The sequence below is a fragment of the Rosa chinensis genome, chromosome 1 (assembly GCF_002994745.2).
Source record: "Rosa chinensis cultivar Old Blush chromosome 1, RchiOBHm-V2, whole genome shotgun sequence".
In the NCBI taxonomy this organism is placed as follows: domain Eukaryota; kingdom Viridiplantae; phylum Streptophyta; class Magnoliopsida; order Rosales; family Rosaceae; genus Rosa; species Rosa chinensis.
This window is the reverse complement of record NC_037088.1, coordinates 9,092,349-9,111,716: the sequence shown is the minus strand read 5'-3', so window position 1 is coordinate 9,111,716 and position 19,368 is coordinate 9,092,349. Positions and strand designations below refer to the sequence as shown.

The following is a 19,368-nucleotide window of genomic DNA, read 5'->3' as shown; positions in this document are numbered from 1 at the left end:
CATTTGATTGATGACTAATAGTGAGTCCCCAAACACCTTAACTCTTGTTGCTCCAAGTTCTTCCAATACTTCCAGGCCAATTATTAAGGCTTCATATTCGGCCTGGTTGTTTGTGCAGTTAAAGTCCAGTTTGAAGGCATATTGATGCTTTTGATCGGTTGGAGATTCAATCATTATTCCTGCCCATGTGGAGTCATTGGCACTTGAGCCATCAAAATATAGTAGCCAAGGCTCGTGATACATCTGGCCGACTTGTGCAGTATCTATTTCAACATTCTCCATATCTTCAATTTCAACAGAAGGGTGGTCGGCAAGAAATTGAGCCAATGACTGGCCTTTGACTGACTTCTAGGCCACGTATTTGAAAGTAAATTCAGAAAGCGCCATTGTCCATTTTCCAATTCGGCCTTTGATGATCGGCCGAGTCAACATATATTTAATTAAATCCGTTTGTGGAATTATATGAACAACTGATGGTAACATATAATGTCGTAATTTAATCGCCGAAAAGTAGAGCACGTGGCATAGTTTTTCAATCGGCGAATATCTTATCTCAACAGGTGTGAGGATTCTGCTCAAATAATGGATGGCTTGCTCTTTTCCTTGATCATTGTCTTGAGCCAACATGCTCCCAATTGATTCAGTTATGGCCTCTATGTAGAGCTTCAGTGGCTTTCCTTTCTGTGGAGGTACTAACACTGGGGGTTGTGTTAAATACTTCTTGAGTTCGTCAAAAGCTTGTTGGTGCTCTGGCTCCCACTTGTATTCATCTCCAATTTTCAACTTAAGTAGAGAAGAGAAAGGCCGAAGTTTACCAGCCAAGTTAGAGATGAATCGTCTAAGAAAATTAACTTGACTAAGGAATGATTATAGCTGTTTTTTGTTGAAGGAGCGGGTGCATCGATAATGGCTTTAGCCTTATTCTTGTCGACCTCAATTCCCCGCTGGTGAATGAGAAAACCAAGAAAATTCCCCGCTGATACTCCAAAAACACACTTCTTGGGGTTCATTTTAAGTTTATGTTTTCGCATACGTAAACTTAATAACCACGTCATCTATGTACACCTCTACGGTTTACATAGATCAGCTAGATGTCCTGATCGGGTTTTTGATTTAACAACCACGTCATCTATGTACACCTCTACGGTTTTGCCAATTAAATCGTGAAAAATGGCATTCATGGCCCTTTGGTAAGTTGCTCCAGCATTCTTAAGCCGAAAGGCATCACTATCCATTCAAAGGTTCCAACAAAGCCTGGGCACCTGAAGGCGGTTTTATGGACATCCTCTTCGGCTACAAATATTTGATTATAGCCGGCATGACCATCCATGAAAGATAATATTTCATGTTTGGCCGCTCCATCAATTAAGAGATCGGCCATTGGCATAGGATATTCATCTTTTGGAGTTGCTAAATTTAAGTTTCTGAAGTCAACGCATACTCTCATCTTGCCATTTTTCTTTCTTACAGGTACAGCGTTGGAAACCCACTCCACATATTTAGCAGGTCTAATAAATTTAGCATGTAGTAATCGTTCAATTTCCTCTTTCATTTCAATTTGTACCTCGGCGGAACATCGCCGAGGAGTTTGTTTGTAAGGTTTACAATCATCTCTAAGAGGTAATACATGTTCTACTAAGCTTTTATCGAGCCCGGGCATTTCATGGTATTCCCATGCAAAACAATCCTTATATTCTCGTAATAAAGCCTCCATCGCTGCTCGCAGTTCTGGATCGAGAAGTCTACTGATAGAGATCAGCCGAGGGTTATCTTCATCTCCCAAGTTGATTTGGTGTACAGGATCTTGAGTTTCGGCTTCAGTATCTTCTAATTCGACCGGGGCTGGGCCGATATCTTCCAACTTCAATTCTTCTTCCTGTTGTTCTGCAATATATTCCATTAAGTTGATGGCCGAGTTAGACTTGGTAATCCTGTCGGCCCAATAGGCCAGCAAACGTCCTAAAATAGATCGGACTGCGGCCTTTCTTTCTAGAGACCTTGGGTCTCTAGACATTGATATTGTCCTTGAAAAGGTCAACTAGGGTTGGACGTTCTGCATCTTGCAAAACATCCTCCCTAGGTTGACAATTTTCTGGGCCGTAACTTGGGTAGGTCGGCCCTTGCTATCTTATCCACTGAAAGTGAAATAACCAATATCGTCCTCATAAAACCTTGCTTCTACTACATTGGTGGATGCTTGAAATGGATTATTGTCTGCTGGAATGACCTCAATTTTGTCTCCATGCCAGAAGATCAAAACTTAATGCAGGGAAGAAGGTACACATAAGTTCTGGTGAATCCAATCGCGGCCAAGCAACGCATTGTAATGAGCAGATGAATCAACCACGAAGAAAGCTGTCATGTTTGTCTTTTCCCCCACTGTGACATCGAGTGGGAGGATACCTCTTGGCCTGCTCTTCCCGCCAGAGAAGTTGCTCACTGTGACGTCCGAAGGTAGCAAATCAGATTCAGTTCTGCGTAATTTCTTCATAACGGCTGTAGGTAACACATTAACTGCTACACCATTGTCCACCAAAACTTTCGTTATTGGATATCCCTCTATGTAAGCCGTGATGTATAACGGCTTCAAATGCTGAGCCATTTTGGCCATTGGTTTTGTGAGTACCACACGGCCGTCTTCATCCTTCAACTGGACAACGACTTCATCAATCTGAAATCGAGGTTGTTGATCGGCAACAAAGTCGCCGATCAGTTCATTTGACTGACCTGGTTGAGCTTTGAGTTCTGAAGGTAGGACATAAACCATGTTGATGTCCATTGTATTACCTTCTCCTTTTCCGAAGGCGGCCTCGCCCTTGTAAAATGGGGATAAGGTTTCCATGTCAAAAGCTGTGTCATCTCCTACGTCGTAGTCGATTCCAGCTTCATTATCATAGTCACCTTGTTCCTCTTCTTCCCCATAATTGACTTCCTCATCACCCTCGTCTCCATAATCGTCTTGCTTACCATTGTTTGTGGCAGCACCTTCTACCATTTCTTCATTCTTCAACTACTGATTGAGACTGGCTTGCTCTTTCTTCAATTCTTCAATGGCCCCAATTGTCAACTAGGTGGATGCCTTCTCTGTCTCTGCTTGCCACTCGATTACACGAGCCCGCAGGTATTTGGACAAATTATCTAGTAATTTGCTCTCGGCGGACGTGAATCCATAAATCTCAGCAGCTGGATGTTGTTTATGGTAGGCGCGGAGGTAAGTCAGGTCAGCATCAGAAATAGGTAAGTTATCAGTATTGGCTTCCAGCTTACAGTTCTCTATCATTGCCTGATAACTGATTTTTAAGCCGATGCTAGAATCCTCAGTGATGAGGTATGACTATGAAGACAGATCCTTTTCCAACATTTTCATCATCACGCTTTCCTTCTCAGTTAGGCCATAAGTGGCCAATGCTGAATACATCCTATGATATTTTTTCATCATCCCCAAATCTTGATTTGAGAACGGCGGATCCTATCCTCTTAGTACTCTTATGGTAGGGACTTTTCCATTTGGCGTTTTATCCATGGCCGCCTTTTGCACTTCCTTCTGTTGTTCAATATCCTTAACTTTGGCATCGGCTTTCGCTTGCTCTTCAGTCGCAAAATCTTTCTTTTCTAAATAATCATCAAGTTCCCTTTGCGAGCTGGGCCTCTTCTGGCGTTATGCCATAGGTTTCCTCGGCCGAGTGACTTCTATGAAAACATCTAAGGAAATGAAAGTCGGCTTCTGAAACTGGAATTTGAGTGACTATATCCTTCTTTTGGATTCCTTTGCGATGTGCTTGATACAAAGCTTTTAAACCAGGTGTAATCAATCGGCTATGGAAACCCTGCCGAATCAAAGCATGATCGGCATCAAAATTTGCTACTATTGTATTGAGAATATAGTCTTGACTCCTTGGAAGCCCATAAATTGCAAGGGCTGTATGTTTCTGGTGAAACTTTCTCATTGTTTCTAATTCAGCCAACTTAAATGGAAGGTTAAGATGTTTGAAAACCTTAACCCCTCCTTCAGTAAACCGCAGATGGGGTAGCTTTGGGAAGCTAAGGACATTTTCAAAATGGTCACCGATTGTCTCAAGTTCCATAGGTTCTCCTGAATCCTTATGAAAGTCCTCTCTTATTATAGGGGCTTCTTTGTTATCTGCTTCAGTAGAGCGTCTGACTTCCTACCCTTCTGACCCTTGTTGCCTTGCGGCCGCCACTTCCCTTTGCATACGTCTCTTTTGAGTTTTTGTCAAAGGGGAAAATGGCTGATCTCTGGCCGCTCAGCTATACCACCTATTATCATGAGTGACTGGTGGTCGATATGTCCTATAAGGTCTTCGGCCTCTATTTCTAGCAAAATAATCATGGTCATAAAATCGATCATCTTGGTCAAAACCTGATCGTCGTCGGCCATTGAAACCATCAGCAAAATTTCCCTCAAGATCATCATCCTCAAAAGTCAACCTTCTCCTCACAGAAAGTCGTCCGCTTTCGGCATTTTCAGATTCCTTTATCCTCTTAAACACACTTTGGGAAGTTTGTTGTCCCTGATAACATCCCTTGGGACTGTGAGGGCCAAAGAGCTTAAGTACTTCATCATCGGCCATATTGGCCGTGGGGGTCCCCAATTCATTGCCAGCATGTTTCCCTACTGAGTCTTTCTTCTTACTTTCTTCACAATTAGTTGGGGCTTTTAACCCAGGCTTTACCTGTCGATCAGTAGCTAACTCTTGGTTCTTGATTTGTAGAAGATTATTGAGGGTTACCTCACAGTTGCAACGGCTGCACAGAATCACAGCACTGGCCAGCGGTACTTTTGAAGTGGATGACGATGAGGCCTTCAAAGCCGGTGGCATTGTCATATTGTATGCGTCTTCATCCTGACTGTCATAAACTGGTTCCCTCCTCTGGTCACGAAATATATAGCTCCTTCGGGCCCTAGGATCAGACAAGTTCACATTTGGTCAATTCTTCCTGTGACCTCTTGGGAAGTTGACGTACACCATGTTGACTGGAAAAGGGTTGGTATCGACAAGCTAAGCTGGTTTACTCGTCTCCGGAAACTTCAGCTTTCCTTTTTCGATGAGATCCGGCAAAGTATCACGGTAAACCACACAATTGTTAGTAGAATGCTTCCATGAATTGTGAAATTTACAATAAGACTTATTTCTAGTTTCATCGGCCTTAGGTATAACATGGCCGTTTGGCAATTTAATTACTTTCTCAGCAAGAAGTTGATCAAAAATTATGTCAGCCTTTGTGATATCAAAAGTGTAAGTGCGGGTAGGTGTCAATCTTAAAGGTGTGCCATCTTTGGTATGGTAGGTTATCGGCTGAGGTTTATCCTTGATTGGGTTTGTTGGCTTTGCAAGGGCTTTACAAACCATTGGTTTGTTTATAAACAATTTGGCAGCATTGATATCGGCCGAATCTTCCTCCTCGACCTTCAAACCTTCGAAATTGGCCTCCATAGCATGAACAGTAAGATTCTTATAATAAGTTCCCTTTGAGGCTGATCTAGCTTGAGTCTCTTCTCTAATGATTGCCTCATATCTAGCCACGCTAGTGGTTAATTCAAAGATGTCTCTAATATCAACTCCCTCATATTTCTTGTGCAATTCATAATTTAGACCTTGCTGAGCTATTCGAACAAACTCTAGCTCTCCTAGATTGACTCTGCACTTATTTCTTGCGGCCTTAAATCTATCTAAGAAATCTTGGGCCGACTCATGTGCTTCTTGATACATTTTTGCTAAATCAGCGATTGTGACTTCTGGTTTGGCTCTGTAGAATTGCTCATGGAAAGCTCTTTCCATGTCGGCCCAGTTTTGAATAGAATTAGGAGCCAAGTTGACATACCAAGCATGAGCAGGGCCGGTCAGTGAGTTCTCAAACCACTTCAACTTCAAATCGTCATCTCTAGAATGCTCAGCACATCGCGCTATGAACCCGGAAATGTGTGCTATAGTTGATTGGTAATCATCTCCACTGAATAAAGGAAAGTCGGGAAATTTGAATACCCTCGGATAGTCTCTGTTTTCAACCCTTTCCGGATATGGTTTGGTGTATCTCGGCCTGGCCGTTCTTCTAGGAGCTGGCCCTACAGTCTCTTCACAAATTCTCCTTATTTCTTCAACTGTCAACCCATTCCTAGGTGGATTTTGTCCTCCCAAACCGTTGTTGTTATTTATCGGCTGTTGCACATAATTATTGGCCATTCCAAATTGGGGTTGAGCTTGAAACGGCTGTCCACCAATAGGAAACTGAGCCTGTGGCTGTGGAACATAAGCATGAGCTTGCTGCCATGGAGGTTGAAGTGCTTGGTTGAGTTGGCCTTGTTGATTTTGTATCAGTAAGGTTTGGAAAGTGTTCTGACCATTCACCATAGCCGCCATTGTTTGGTTCAGTTGCTCAAGAGACGTTTGCAATCCTCCGATAGATCGGTTAGTATTCTCTCCCAAAACAGTAGCTAACTGATCTACCAATGTTCTATTGTTGATTTCCCCTCGGGCAGCGTGTTCATTCGTCTGCAATTTAAAAACCTCATTCAATGCTTTGTACAAATACTCGGCTGACACTCCGGCCAGTCCTAAATAATCAGTTTCCACAGTATCTCTAACTCTACCGTCTCGTGCTGCATAGATGATAGCACCGGGAGTGGTTGCACTATTCGAGGCACTCTGAAAAGCATTAAGTGGTGAGTTTCTAGACGAACTTTCAGTAGATTGCCTGGCCAAGGCTGCGTCAGCGGCCGCTCGTCTCATGTCTTCTTGCCTTGCAACGGCGTCGGCTACCGCTGCTTGTGTGGCCTCCTGTCTTGCGGCTAGTTCGGCCGATGCAGTCTTTGCTGCTTCTTGAGCTCTACGTTCATCGGCTGATTGTTTTGCCGACGAAGTGTCTGAAGTCCCATTCCTACTTGACTCAAGTGACATTCTGATTGGAGTAAGATCGAGCTTCGGTCGTGATGGACAAAAAGTTGAATTATGTCCTGACTCTCCACACCGAAGAAACTTCTTTCCCCTGTTTACACTGTATGGGTTGTCTTGTTTTTGTTGACTAACCTCCTTCCCTTGCATTCAACCTTACTAAGCAAATAGTAATCTTCGTCCCACTGGACGTGCAAAAAGATGTTGCCTCTGAAAATCACCTCGGCCTATACAGCCGAGGGATCAAGGAACAAATGTCCTTCTCGATGAATAGATGCGGAGCGTGCCAGCACACTGCCAGAAGGCCAAGTGTACAATTGTAAGTGTAGTGGATGTAGATCTGACTTATCAAGCAATTGTTAGCCGAGGAAGGAACTTATTCTCGGCTGCGGTTCGATGCCTCCAGATTAAGGACTTGGTGGCTGAAGGTTAGGTGTTGTTATGAGAGTATGAGTAAATATAAGATTAATAGCTACTATGAGACTACGAACAGTAAATAGCATGATCAAACAAGTAAAGCATAAAGACAATAAGGAGCAAATAAAAGATAATAACAACGAAACTGAAATCTGGAATGGCTGAAAATTATCAACTATTGTTTGAAAGAAAACAAAGAGGACAATTCAAAATCGATACTACGCTACAAGAAAGGTAAAGTAACTGAGATTGTAACTAGCAGAGCAAATAAACTAAGGAAACAGACAAAATTCTACCTAAGCAAAAGGTAAAACGAAATAAGAAAAGCTTGATGGCTCGAGTTTCTGGAGTTGTGTGTCTCTAATGTCTTCTGTCGATGCTTCTATTTATATCGGCTGCTCTGTGATTTGAACTGATCTCTTGACTCTTTGAAGTTGAGTGGAATTCGGCCTCCTCTTGGCTTAGTGACTCTATCTTGATTCAGCTTCAATACTTACCGTCGACTGACTTGACGCTGGACTCTATCCGGATCGGCTCTAATGGTCGTCATCAACGGCTGTAATTAATCCTGAAGTAGGATATCTTGGATTGAACTCTCCTTATCGGCTGACATGAACTTCAAGTCGACTGAAATACTACTTGATCAAATTTCATCTTTATCGCTTATCGGCCTCTCTGACAATCGGCCATTATCTTTCTAAGTTGAGTTCGGGTTGGAAACCAATTAGAGTATTGGCCAATGGGCTTTTAGACAATAAACCAATGACCACAGGCCAGCCGATAACCAAAGGCCTAGCTTCGTCTGATTCATCTTGGGCCAACTGAAGTGTCCACTTATTCATCAGCCAACATTTCTAGCTACCGGCCCAAATTACTTGTAGAGCGGCTCATTGTAATTAGAAATGACTATATGCACATTAGTTATGTCCTAGTGGCCATGCAAATGTGGGTACAAACATTGCCCCCCCCCCCCCCCCCAAGTTTCTGAAGCATCGGCGACATTAGCCGAGTGGTTGAGAAATTTGAGTCAACTTGGCCCCCGAATCGACCTCTGAAAACTCATGAGTAGATGTTCCCCCTTGACCTCCCCGATGACTGGAATATATTGTCTTTGTCCAATAAGCTTTCGGGACATCAACTTGAGTGTTGAGTGAGTTGTTCGTGAGTACGCCAACGAACAAACCAATCTGAGTAAGACAACATGTGAATGTAGCTTATGGTGGCCAACAAGTCAATAGACACAAGGAAGCCAATGAAAAATAATATTCAAATCGGCCAACCGAAAAATAAATAAGCAAATCGGCTAACGAAAGCCAACAATTAAGTTACTCGAGCGTGGCCGATGGATAGAACTAGAGCTGGCCAACAAGTGAGAGTGGCCCATGGAAGCCAACACATGAAAAAGTTCAAGTTGGCCAATGAGTTCAAGTGAGGGAGAGTAGGCCAACAAAGGACTTCAAATTTTAAGTTGGCCAAAGGCATGAGGAAACTCAAGTCAGCCAACACAAAAGAAAATGGCAGCCAACCCAAATTGAAAGTGGCAGCCAACTCAAGAGTTCAAATTTTAAATTGGCCAAGTAAAAGAAAGCTAGCCAACAAGAACAAATTTTGAGTTGGCCAACAAAGAGAACAACTTATGCCATTGCAATCAACTTATGCCGTTAAAACGAACGAGTAACAAGGCCCATACAAATCATACTAGTCAAGTTTGAAACAGATAAGACAAGATCTAGTCACTTCTCACACCCCAGTTTATAGTCCACTCATCCCATGAATCAACATAAAGGACAAAAGATTACACAAAGCCTTCAAACCCATCAAGTCTCTTGGTGGGGAATCATTTCCAGTACTGTGGCTAGTACTCGTAGTATATCTGTCAAGGATGTGATTGCTGTTCTGGAAAAGGAACCTCAGATGTCCAAGTCTACTCTGATCTATTTGCTAATGAACACTGCTAGCCGGTGAATAATCCAAAAGTGCTAAACACTAGTGTATATGAGAGATTCCTAGAGCTAAGGTCTTTAAACTGTTACTATCAGCTCCCCTTTATTACCTGCAGAATGGCTGTTTGGAGTTCCTAGGATCAATTTCTTTACGCCAGAAAATATGTAGCAGATACCGAGCACACATATGGTCTAGGCTTTTTGATCCTTAGGTAGATTGAGAACAAGATTTACTAGAATCTGTCATTCTGTGCAAACATTAGTATGCAATGAAGGTGAAGTTGAATACTTCCCTCCGCCCCGCCCCCCCCCCCCCCCCCCCGAAAACTGTTGTTGATTTTCCTTTCCTTTCAGTTTACCATCCTGTTAATTTTTATTGGAAAGCTGCAAATCATATCAACCTTGACGACCTAGGCACACCTACAAGCCTATGTGTGTAGGCGCAACAGTGTCACTTTTCTATAATTGCTTGAAGTAATTTTGGTCGGGGGAGTTACCTTTTGATTAAAGTAGGACGGAACAGAGATTCAGATCATAAAAGCAGGGAACAGAGACGTGATTCTCACTCGTGAACAAAATTTGGCGAACATGTTTCATGCTTGTACTCAATAGTATTCTTGTTTGGAATGGGTACAAATTGTTATGGCCTCTTACAGTAGCCGTTACATTATGTCTTTTTGTTTGTTCAATTTGAGAGACACCGGCAATTACATCAGCTTATAATGGCAAAACAAAGTGAAACTTTTTCTAGCTTTTTCTTGCTAGTGCAGGAGCTTAGTCCTACATCACTTATGATTGCCCCAAAAATCTCTATAAAACTATGATAAACTACGAAGGCTTGAGCCTCAGCTACTATTTCTGGGCTGCATCTCTGCTTTCAGCACAGAGTCTCCAGATCATCATAATGAATGAGAGAATAGCGAAATAAACTATCATTACCCAGGGTATAACTAATTTTATACATTACTGAAATGAAATTTCAATTGTCTGGTTTTTACTTGAGATTACCCAGGGTATAACTAGCTTCATACCTACCATTCCATACATAGTAGAAGTCTTTTCCTTGAATGGCTCACAATAGCCACTGAAAAGAGAGGAGCTACCTCCTCATATGCATTCTCAGTCAAGAGGGCTGGGAGTAGAAACTATTCAAACATGTAGCACAAGTTGGTTTCTGAATTGAAGCAGGACACAACACAGAGATTCAACATAAGCTTAACAGGTCCCATGACAAAACCATTGGAACAAAAAAAGAAAGAAAAAGCACACGGATAATGAAGAGTTAACAAGAACCAATTTCTAAATCATTTGGAAAAAAGAGTAGTCCAAGATCAATAGTCAGAAACAAAGAGATCCAATGGTTCATTCTATTCAATAAAGGGTTATAAATAAACTCAATTGTATCTTACCATAATACCCTTGACCAAATCCAATATACAAAAAGGGTCATAAAAAAGGGAAGATTCTTTACCCTCAAGCCCATCCCGATGGTGCCTGTTGCTACCCGCAAGATTGTTACATGGACTGCCACAAATCACTAGATCAAACCCACCAAAGGAACTGACATTCAACTCTTCCACATCAGCAAGGTGATACAAGTTCCCCCTCTGGTTTGTCTGCTCCCACCAACACCTCACAACATTTCTCCCCACCTCTGAAATCTCCACTGACACAATATTCTTCATCGGGATACCAAGCCGGTAAAGAGCTATCTCTGCACTGCCAATCCCAGAGAAGAGAGAGACATTGATGCCATCGGGAAATCGATCTTTCAAAACTGACAGGTGATAAGCCACTGTATCAATCTGAAGAAGTGGAGCCCGTAAGTAAAATGTAATAGCAAAGAGTATGCAATAAAAGTGAAAATCTACTAGAATAGAAACTGTTCAAATACAAAGTTCATTAGATAGAAACAGCAAAATATACAAATCCACTCAAAACTGTCATGCTTCAGCAGACAAAAAGTGAAAACTGAAGCAAATATAACTGTGGTAAAGTGAAACTATAGGAAATATAAATGCAAACAAACGAATGAGGGAATTTAATAGCAGAGAATATCTAAATGTCAATGAACCATAAGCAAATGCAATTTCAAAATGACGGGACAACTGATGGAAAGATTGAAACATAAAGTTCAATTATAGAGAAGTTAAAATACAGATCATGCTTGTGAACAGAACAAACAACCAAAGCAAATGGAACTATCTGAAAATATTCAGGATCATTCAGTGCATGAACTGCACAATAAGGAAGAAAGAAATGTTCATTCAAATGGAAGAGAAGAACTCTACCTAGAATGAATTTCCCAGTGACTTATATCTATCTGTCCTGCTTATTACCCTTGTCAGGTCCCTGGGAACCCCAAAAGCATTTCCACTTGATCAGGCTCAAGTGGGGCCACCTTTTTCTTTCCTACCCAAACAAGATTCCACTTGCGGCATTCATAAAGAACATAGCCACGGACACTTTCAGGTGGCATTTCATCTTCGTCATAGTCTTTGAGAGCCTTCATGATCCTCTCAGTAATTGTTGCACTAGCAATGCAAGCCGGTAAGCAATTTAGCTTTTTGTCCGATCATCCTAAGTAGGTCACCACCTCCTTGTCATGGTAAATGCATCAAATATAGTTTGTGGTGGAAGGGAAACGAGAGGAAATCTGTTTTTGATTGGAAAATTGTGAACATAACCCCTTTTTCTTGCAGTAGCACAAAAACTGAATCAACAAACTCAGGCTTCAAGTCATACAAAAAGCGGGATATTGTGCTCCAAACTCCTTTAGGAGTCAATGCCACATTCTCATAGTAAAACTAAGGAGGTCCTGTGGCCGCCTTTGGAAGACTTCTGTGGATTTGACAGAGTTCAGCTGGAGTCCCAAACCCATTCATTGGATTTGGGAGATGAATTGCACCAGCATCTTCCCCTATGATCTGGTTTCCATGTCCCGTAATCCTTTTCCTCTTCAGCAATGAAGATTCACAAAGTTTCCATTTATTCTTCTCAGGATACTCACTCCGCAGATGTGTACGCTGTAAAAGTTGAACCAGCAGTCAAAATCTACCAGACATGGAACGTGTAGATAAACTGATTCTTTGTACCGAAATTAACATTGAATATCAGCAATAAGTATCGACAATACCATCTCTTCAAGGGGAAGATGGCTATCTTCTGCCTTTGAAATTTGAGCAGCTGATATGAAATCAGTCAAATCAACAAGTGACAAGTCAATACCTGCCATTTTTCTACAGGAATAAGTAAAAGAGACAGGTAACAACATATATAGAATTGAAAAAAAGATTTTGAGGATTGATGGCATCACCAACTGACTGAACTAGCAGAAAGTGGTTTATTGTCCAAGTCAAAGAAACTAGTAAACCTGGTTGGGTTTCCTACTAAACAACAGATAATATTAGGAAGGAGTTTTGTGGCCCCAAAATCACTGGCCGTTTTTGTGCTATGAAAAACATTGTAGCCTAGTTCCACAAGATTCTCCTGCTATACAGTTCCACTTACATGATTGCAATCCTGATTCCTGACTACCCAGAAAGGAACCAATATATTTTTTGGATGCGTTGAAGATGAAATTAGAGTGCTAGACCCTAAACGAAATTGTTCTGGTTAAACTTCTGGAGTTTGGTTTGGAGCTAAAGATATGCATATACCTAAAGCAAGCAAATAGCAGTTTACAGAATATCAACATAATCGCAAAAAAGAATTGAAGTATAGAGACAATCTGTAAGTGAGGATTCTCATAGAAATAAAGTTATACCGCATCTCTCTATTGCCATTGAAGCCTCCAATAGTCCAATTCATTGTACCCCATTTTAACCGACGACATAAGTTTTGTCTCTGCCTCAGATGTACAATCGATGGTTACCTGCAAAAATAGTTTATTAATTTTCTGTGAAGTCCACATATGTAACATGTAACATGCAAGTGAAGTGTCATTGCTATCAACCAATAATCCCATGTAAATTGATGTACTAGCCTATAGAATGATGAGGAAGTTCCATTGATATTGCAAAACACTATAATATCACGTGGTGTGGAGGATAGAGATTCTTATCGAAAAGGGCCAATGGCATCTACAGTATTCAAGATATGAGGTATCATCAGAGCTATAGAGGTATGAAAGACTGTCTAGAAAGCCCCCATCATAATCTGAAGAAAAGAGATCCGAGTCAACTAGTCGCTGTTCTTGAGGACAGCACTGTTCTGGAGGAGAATGCAGCTCTGGAAGAGAATGTTGCTCCGGAGGACTACTTTCAAGAGCCTGCAAAATAATAGCAAGAAAGCAGAAGAATGTAAAACCTTCTTTCCTTTTATTGCAAGTTATCAACAACTTTATATTCTTCAAGTATGGGAAGATCAGACCCGGAATACTTGGGACCAACTCATCTTGCAAAAACTATAAATATGTGCATTATACTACCATGAAATGACAGATGAATCAGAACAATTGGATAACAATCTAACAAGATAGCAATTGATTATGCACTCACAAGACAACGTACATTGAACACAATTGCTTAATTTAGAAATCTTAACCAGGAATTTTGATGCCAGTTTAATGTTTTTTTTTGTTCTTCTTATCCTCATCAATTTCATTTTGATTTTACAAGGATAGGTAAGAAAGACGGAAGATGGGCACAATGCTGGACACTAAACATAAAGCGAGAGTAGTGCTTCGATGTAGTGGAAATGAAAACATATGGATTATAAGATTTGTAGAGAAGACAATATCAATATGTGCATGACAAACAATTAAAGCGAAACAATTAGTGATATGATATGAAAACAAGGCATAACTGATGTAGAAATATACAATGCAGACAGCCAGAGACACTGTAATTAAAAGAAGACTAGCTAAAGTAGCAGCTAAGGACCTACAGGCTGACTAAAATAATCATGCATGATTATTATTCCTGAATACGCATTACTATGAAATACAGCTTTGACAATGAATGAATACAAAATACATGGTTATACTCCCCAGATTGATAATCTACTGACCTAGTCCAATATACCATAGGCAAACACAAAATGTGAATGCTTAAATTCATGGATGCGCATTACATGCAAGTTGAGTTTGACAGAAGCTAAAACTATAATTATGTAACAGCACATCAGACACAACCAACACATTCCGAAGTTATCTTCATCAAAGAAAGCATTGGCAAGTGAAGTCCAGTTAATAATCACGTTATATAAGAGGAGGATTTCAAGAATTGAATCTGCATCCTCAAGTCCTGGATGCCATCAAACTATTGTGTTGAATAAGGACAGGGTTAAACTGAAGCATTTCAAGTAAAAACTTGCACTGGAATGAAATGGTTCAGTGCTCATACCATGTTCTTGGATGGCTTTGGCAACCATATTATGAGAAAATCCCATGCTGACAAAATGATCAGAAACCTTGGTTTGGGAAGGTCCTGATGATGAGCTAGCCTGTAGGAAGATAAAAAGGAATTGCATGTTGAGAATTATATATATATATATATATATATATATATATATATATGATTATATAACCCTCAAAGTGTCATACTTGCTTATACATGTATAAGCAAACTAGTCAAACAAAATTAGCTGTACAGCACCAAGGCACTGTACAAGTAATAATGGGAAAAAAAAAAAAATCATTATGGGATGAAATAATAGGATGCCAGCTTGAATTTTGAAATCAATTATGGTAGTTGTGATTTTATAACATGTCGGCATATTTATCTGAATCATATTTTAGGTATTTAGTAGGAGAAAAGAAAGAAAACCCAAATCTTGATGCTTGAAAATTAATAATCAATTGATACAATATACCATAACACAATGAGATATTTGAGCACAGATCACCGCAAGCACCACAGATCTCAAATTAATTACGCTTGAAAAAAGGCATGACCATATGTGGATACAGACAACATTCGAGCCACTTCTGAAATAGCAAAGTTTGAACCAATACGAACTCATCTGATGAATTAACAGAAATGATAAAAATTATAATGTTTGCGACTTACTTAGTGGGCAATCATCCCCAGGGAGCTTACAATCAGGACAACAACCATCAAATGCCACATGTTTCGTCCTGAGCATCCCATGTCCATGCAGCAACAGCATGCCACCTACAGGTAAAAAAGAAATCATAAGAATTAAACTCAAAGCAAATGAATATACCACATCTCACAAAAGCGCACATCAATGTTAGGTATACACTAGAGCAATTGATCATATCCAAAATTTATAAATGAAGATAAGAGATGGGAAAGGGATAAAGAAACCGGACTCTGTTTAAATTCCCAGCAGAAAGTCACAAAAAGGAGAGCGGGTCAAGAAAAACTCTATCTAAAAAATGCTTGCAGCATCGACATTTCACAAATCACAACACAGATATTTCAAGTTTAGGCTAGATAAGTAGCAAACATACCAAACTAGAACATACGAGGATTTCCATGTTATTATCAAACTAGTCAAACAAAATAAAAGTTAGACAATTATATGCTAGACACTCATGAATATCCTGTAAGAGTAGTACCCTCATTGCAAGTTCCACTCTTGATTGCTATCATACTAGAGCATACAGGACTTTGATATTGTTACCAGAATACTGAAACCCAACCAAACACAGACAGAAATATCCAAGACACTCATGACTAACATGTTAGGCTAACAATTTTCATTTCAAGCTCAGGTCTTGATTGCCTTCAAGAACATACAGGGTGTTCTGGGAAGTTTCAACTTAGACAACAACTCGGGAAGTACAACTTTCAAGCCTATCAACTATAGTTAGTTATTCTTGATAAACCCAATTCATACTAGTCCAATACCATCAAGCAGAAAGTCATGCTACTATGACTAAATGCCAAACAAGATTGTTAAGAAATGGGAATGAGATCAACACAATGAAATCTGCTCTGCTGGGTTTGTAGATTTGGCGGGTCTAATTCTCACCCCTACCAAACAGTTGGTCCTCATAATATAATTGGCCTTGATAAACATGAATCAATACTTTAGCCCAATTCTGCAATTTCATTATGTTGAAGCTCCTAAGTTTTCACTTATTTCGTTAGATTGCCTACTGTTGTTGCAATTTCATTATGTTAAAGCTTGATAGTACAATACTAAGGACCACTGGCATGAACAACCCAATATAAATATGGAAGATGCAACGAAGAATTGATAATCACTCAAGTATAGAACAGTTGTTTGAAAGAATTAAGAACTAACAACTTGATTTCCAGTACAACATAATATGATATCAAAACCAGATCAAAAAGACCCTACTCACTATGAGTAGGTAGCAAATCACTTTGTTGAATGAGAAAACCAGATCAAAAAGTATTAAGCTTAAAGATAACATGCATGCTCGTCTGAACAAATGGGTTTCTAATTTGCATTTTAACATTCTTTCCTATGAAGTCAATCAAATTATTTGATGAGAAGGGCATTTAACACAATAGCATAACATTGTCTACAAGTATCTGTGCTAGCACAACAGCAACGATTGTAAACAGCAGATATAGCAAAATTCTATCACACTCCAACCATTGTCCCCTATTGAACTGCCCCAGAAACTCCTTCCATATCATCTTATTCCTCAAGCCTTTGATTTCCACAGCATTCCCATAATTCAAACACAGAATCAAACACTCAAAACAGAATAGAATACCATCACAAACACAAACACCTTTCATTCTAAACATTAAGAAGCCACCAATGGGATAACCAAGCATTGGTGACTACTCACCAAAAATAAGGACAAGCATTACCACGCAGTGAAAGCAAAAGGCACGAATATCAAGCCCTCTATGAAGGCACTCTCATCCTCACCGGAGCTGTTATCAACTGACGTAATCACCGAGACCCCATTGATCATAAACCCTTGCAGATTAGTCCTCAACACAGTCCCATCCTCAAGACTCTCGTCTCGACCGCCATCGCTTTCTTAGGGTTTTAGGCAGCAAAAAGGCTCCGAATACGACATCCGGCCCGGGTCAAAATTTTGACAAAGAATTTAAATTGCAATAAGAAAACACTGACGGGGCGTTTGGATGAGAAAATTATAAAATCCGTAGAAATTTATAAATGATGAAATCTTTTAACTCCATCAATCTAAAATTCCATTAATTGTAATTTCTATTGTTTGGTTGCATCTATTTAGGATTTGAAACGTGTAATAAATTAAGAAAGTTTAAAATAAATAAAAAGACAAAATAGAAAAAAGTCTTGTTTTGAAAATAAAAATTGAATACTGCAAAGAAATTTGTAAATGACACCTATTTTGGTGGAAATTGAAGTAAGGAATTTAAATAACGAATTCCTTCGTTTTTTTTTTTTCCACAGAGAAATTTAAAATTTCCAATCTAATAATGCCAAACGAGGGAACTGGTTTTTAGGAATTATGAAATCCTCACTTTCAATTAAATTCCATCATTTTTTCCCTCATCCAAACACACTCTGAACGCAATAATGAAAAGGATGGGACGCTTCCATTGATGGAAAAGAAAAGATTTACAGCTACACACTCATCGTTTCACTCGCATCAAAAAACCATTTACACGAGCACTTTACTTTTTACTTTTTCAATTTTTTTACTTTTTTTAACTCAGTCACGTCAAAACTCAAAACAAACGAACGGAGCTTTTATTCCTGGTGCTTCTTACTCTTACTCTCCAGCAAGCCAGCCAATCAAGGCGGCTATCCAGCCGATGATGGCCTCGGCGCGCTGAGAGAAGCGCTCAGAAATGTAGAGGATTGGTTCATCAATGCTCAGAAAGAAATGGTCCACGAAATCAGGTATGCTCTGTCGAATCCGGTGCTCCAGTCGCTGGCTCCTCCTCCGAAAGACGACGAAGGGGTGGCTCCGGCAGAAAGACACTCTGTCTGCACAGCGGACAGCTCACGGCATGGCGCAACCACTTGTCGATGCAGGGTTGATGAAAGTCGTGTCGGCATGGGAGCATGAAGCGAAGCGTGTCTTGACTCTTGTACTCTTCGAGGCATATGATGTAAGTGTTGACCGATTCCGGCCATTTTCCGGCGGAGAATGTGTAGCTGGGCATCAAGTCTACTCGTTCCTCATGTGGAAGATGCATGAGAGCGTTGGGACGGGCAACCTTGTCTGCGTAGGCGTTCAGCACGCATCGTGCTTCATAGCGGCTACGACGGAGGTTCTTTCTTGCCATTTTCCAGCGAAGAATATCCACAGTGTCAAGAACCATGGCAAGGAGCAAAAGGAATGGAAGCGCAATCAGAATATAATTTTCCATCAAAATATATTTCATCTCTAAATGTGTAATTTTCTCCTTATGAATGATAAATTATAATTTAATAGTTACAAATAATAATAAAAAATTCAAAATATTACACTTTTTGAGTTGAAAACTATTTTCATCACTTTCTGCAAAGAAGTATTTAATTACTTGCAGTAACTAGTGACGAAATTTATTTTCATCTCAATATATATATATATATATATATATATATATATAAAATCCTTCTCTGATATATGTGTATGTACAATCCTTCTCTGCTAAGGACCTCCCCGTATATTAAAATATGCGAATTTCGTTGGTAGACTCATTTTTCAATTACATATAATTCACATCTTAATCATTCAGTTTTTAGGTATATATCAGTAGATCATCTCTGCAAATTTTCAGCCATATTGATAATTGTTAAGGCATTCAAAACTGCGATTTACAATTATGAACACGAACGGTTCAGGTTGGACAGATTCGGTTCGTTCATTGATTTAATCTACCTTCACGATCATCAATTTGGCTGAAAATTTGCATAAGTGATCTATACATTAGGAGCTAAATACTGAACAATCGAGATGTGGATATGCAATCGAAAAGTGAGTATATTCTAGGAAATCCGCATATATTAAAATATGCGGACTTCCATGATAGACTCACTTTTCGATTCTATATTCATATCTTAACCGTTCAGTTTTTAGGTATATATACTTAGATCATCTATGCAAATTTTCAGCCATATTGATAATCATTAAGGCACTCAAAACTGCGATTTACAATTATGAACACGAATGGTTCAGGTTGGACTGATTCGGTTCATTCATTGATATAATCTACCTTAACGTT

General features: G+C 39.8%; 1 protein-coding gene and 2 pseudogenes across 1 annotated transcript; all 3 read right to left on the bottom strand.

The window, feature by feature from the left end:
* The window catches only part of LOC112196436, a 32,409-nt pseudogene extending 15,174 nt beyond the window's left edge, over window positions 1-17,235 (bottom strand).
* On the bottom strand, window positions 10,610-17,045 carry LOC112196428 (annotated as a pseudogene).
* Window positions 17,236-18,054: 819 nt separating the features above from the next.
* Window positions 18,055-18,483, bottom strand: LOC112200053 (RING-H2 finger protein ATL70-like). The gene has a single exon (XM_024341057.1). The coding sequence runs from the start codon at window positions 18,481-18,483 to the stop codon at window positions 18,055-18,057; it is 429 nt and encodes a 142-aa protein (XP_024196825.1).
* Between the last annotated feature and the right edge of the window lie 885 nt (window positions 18,484-19,368).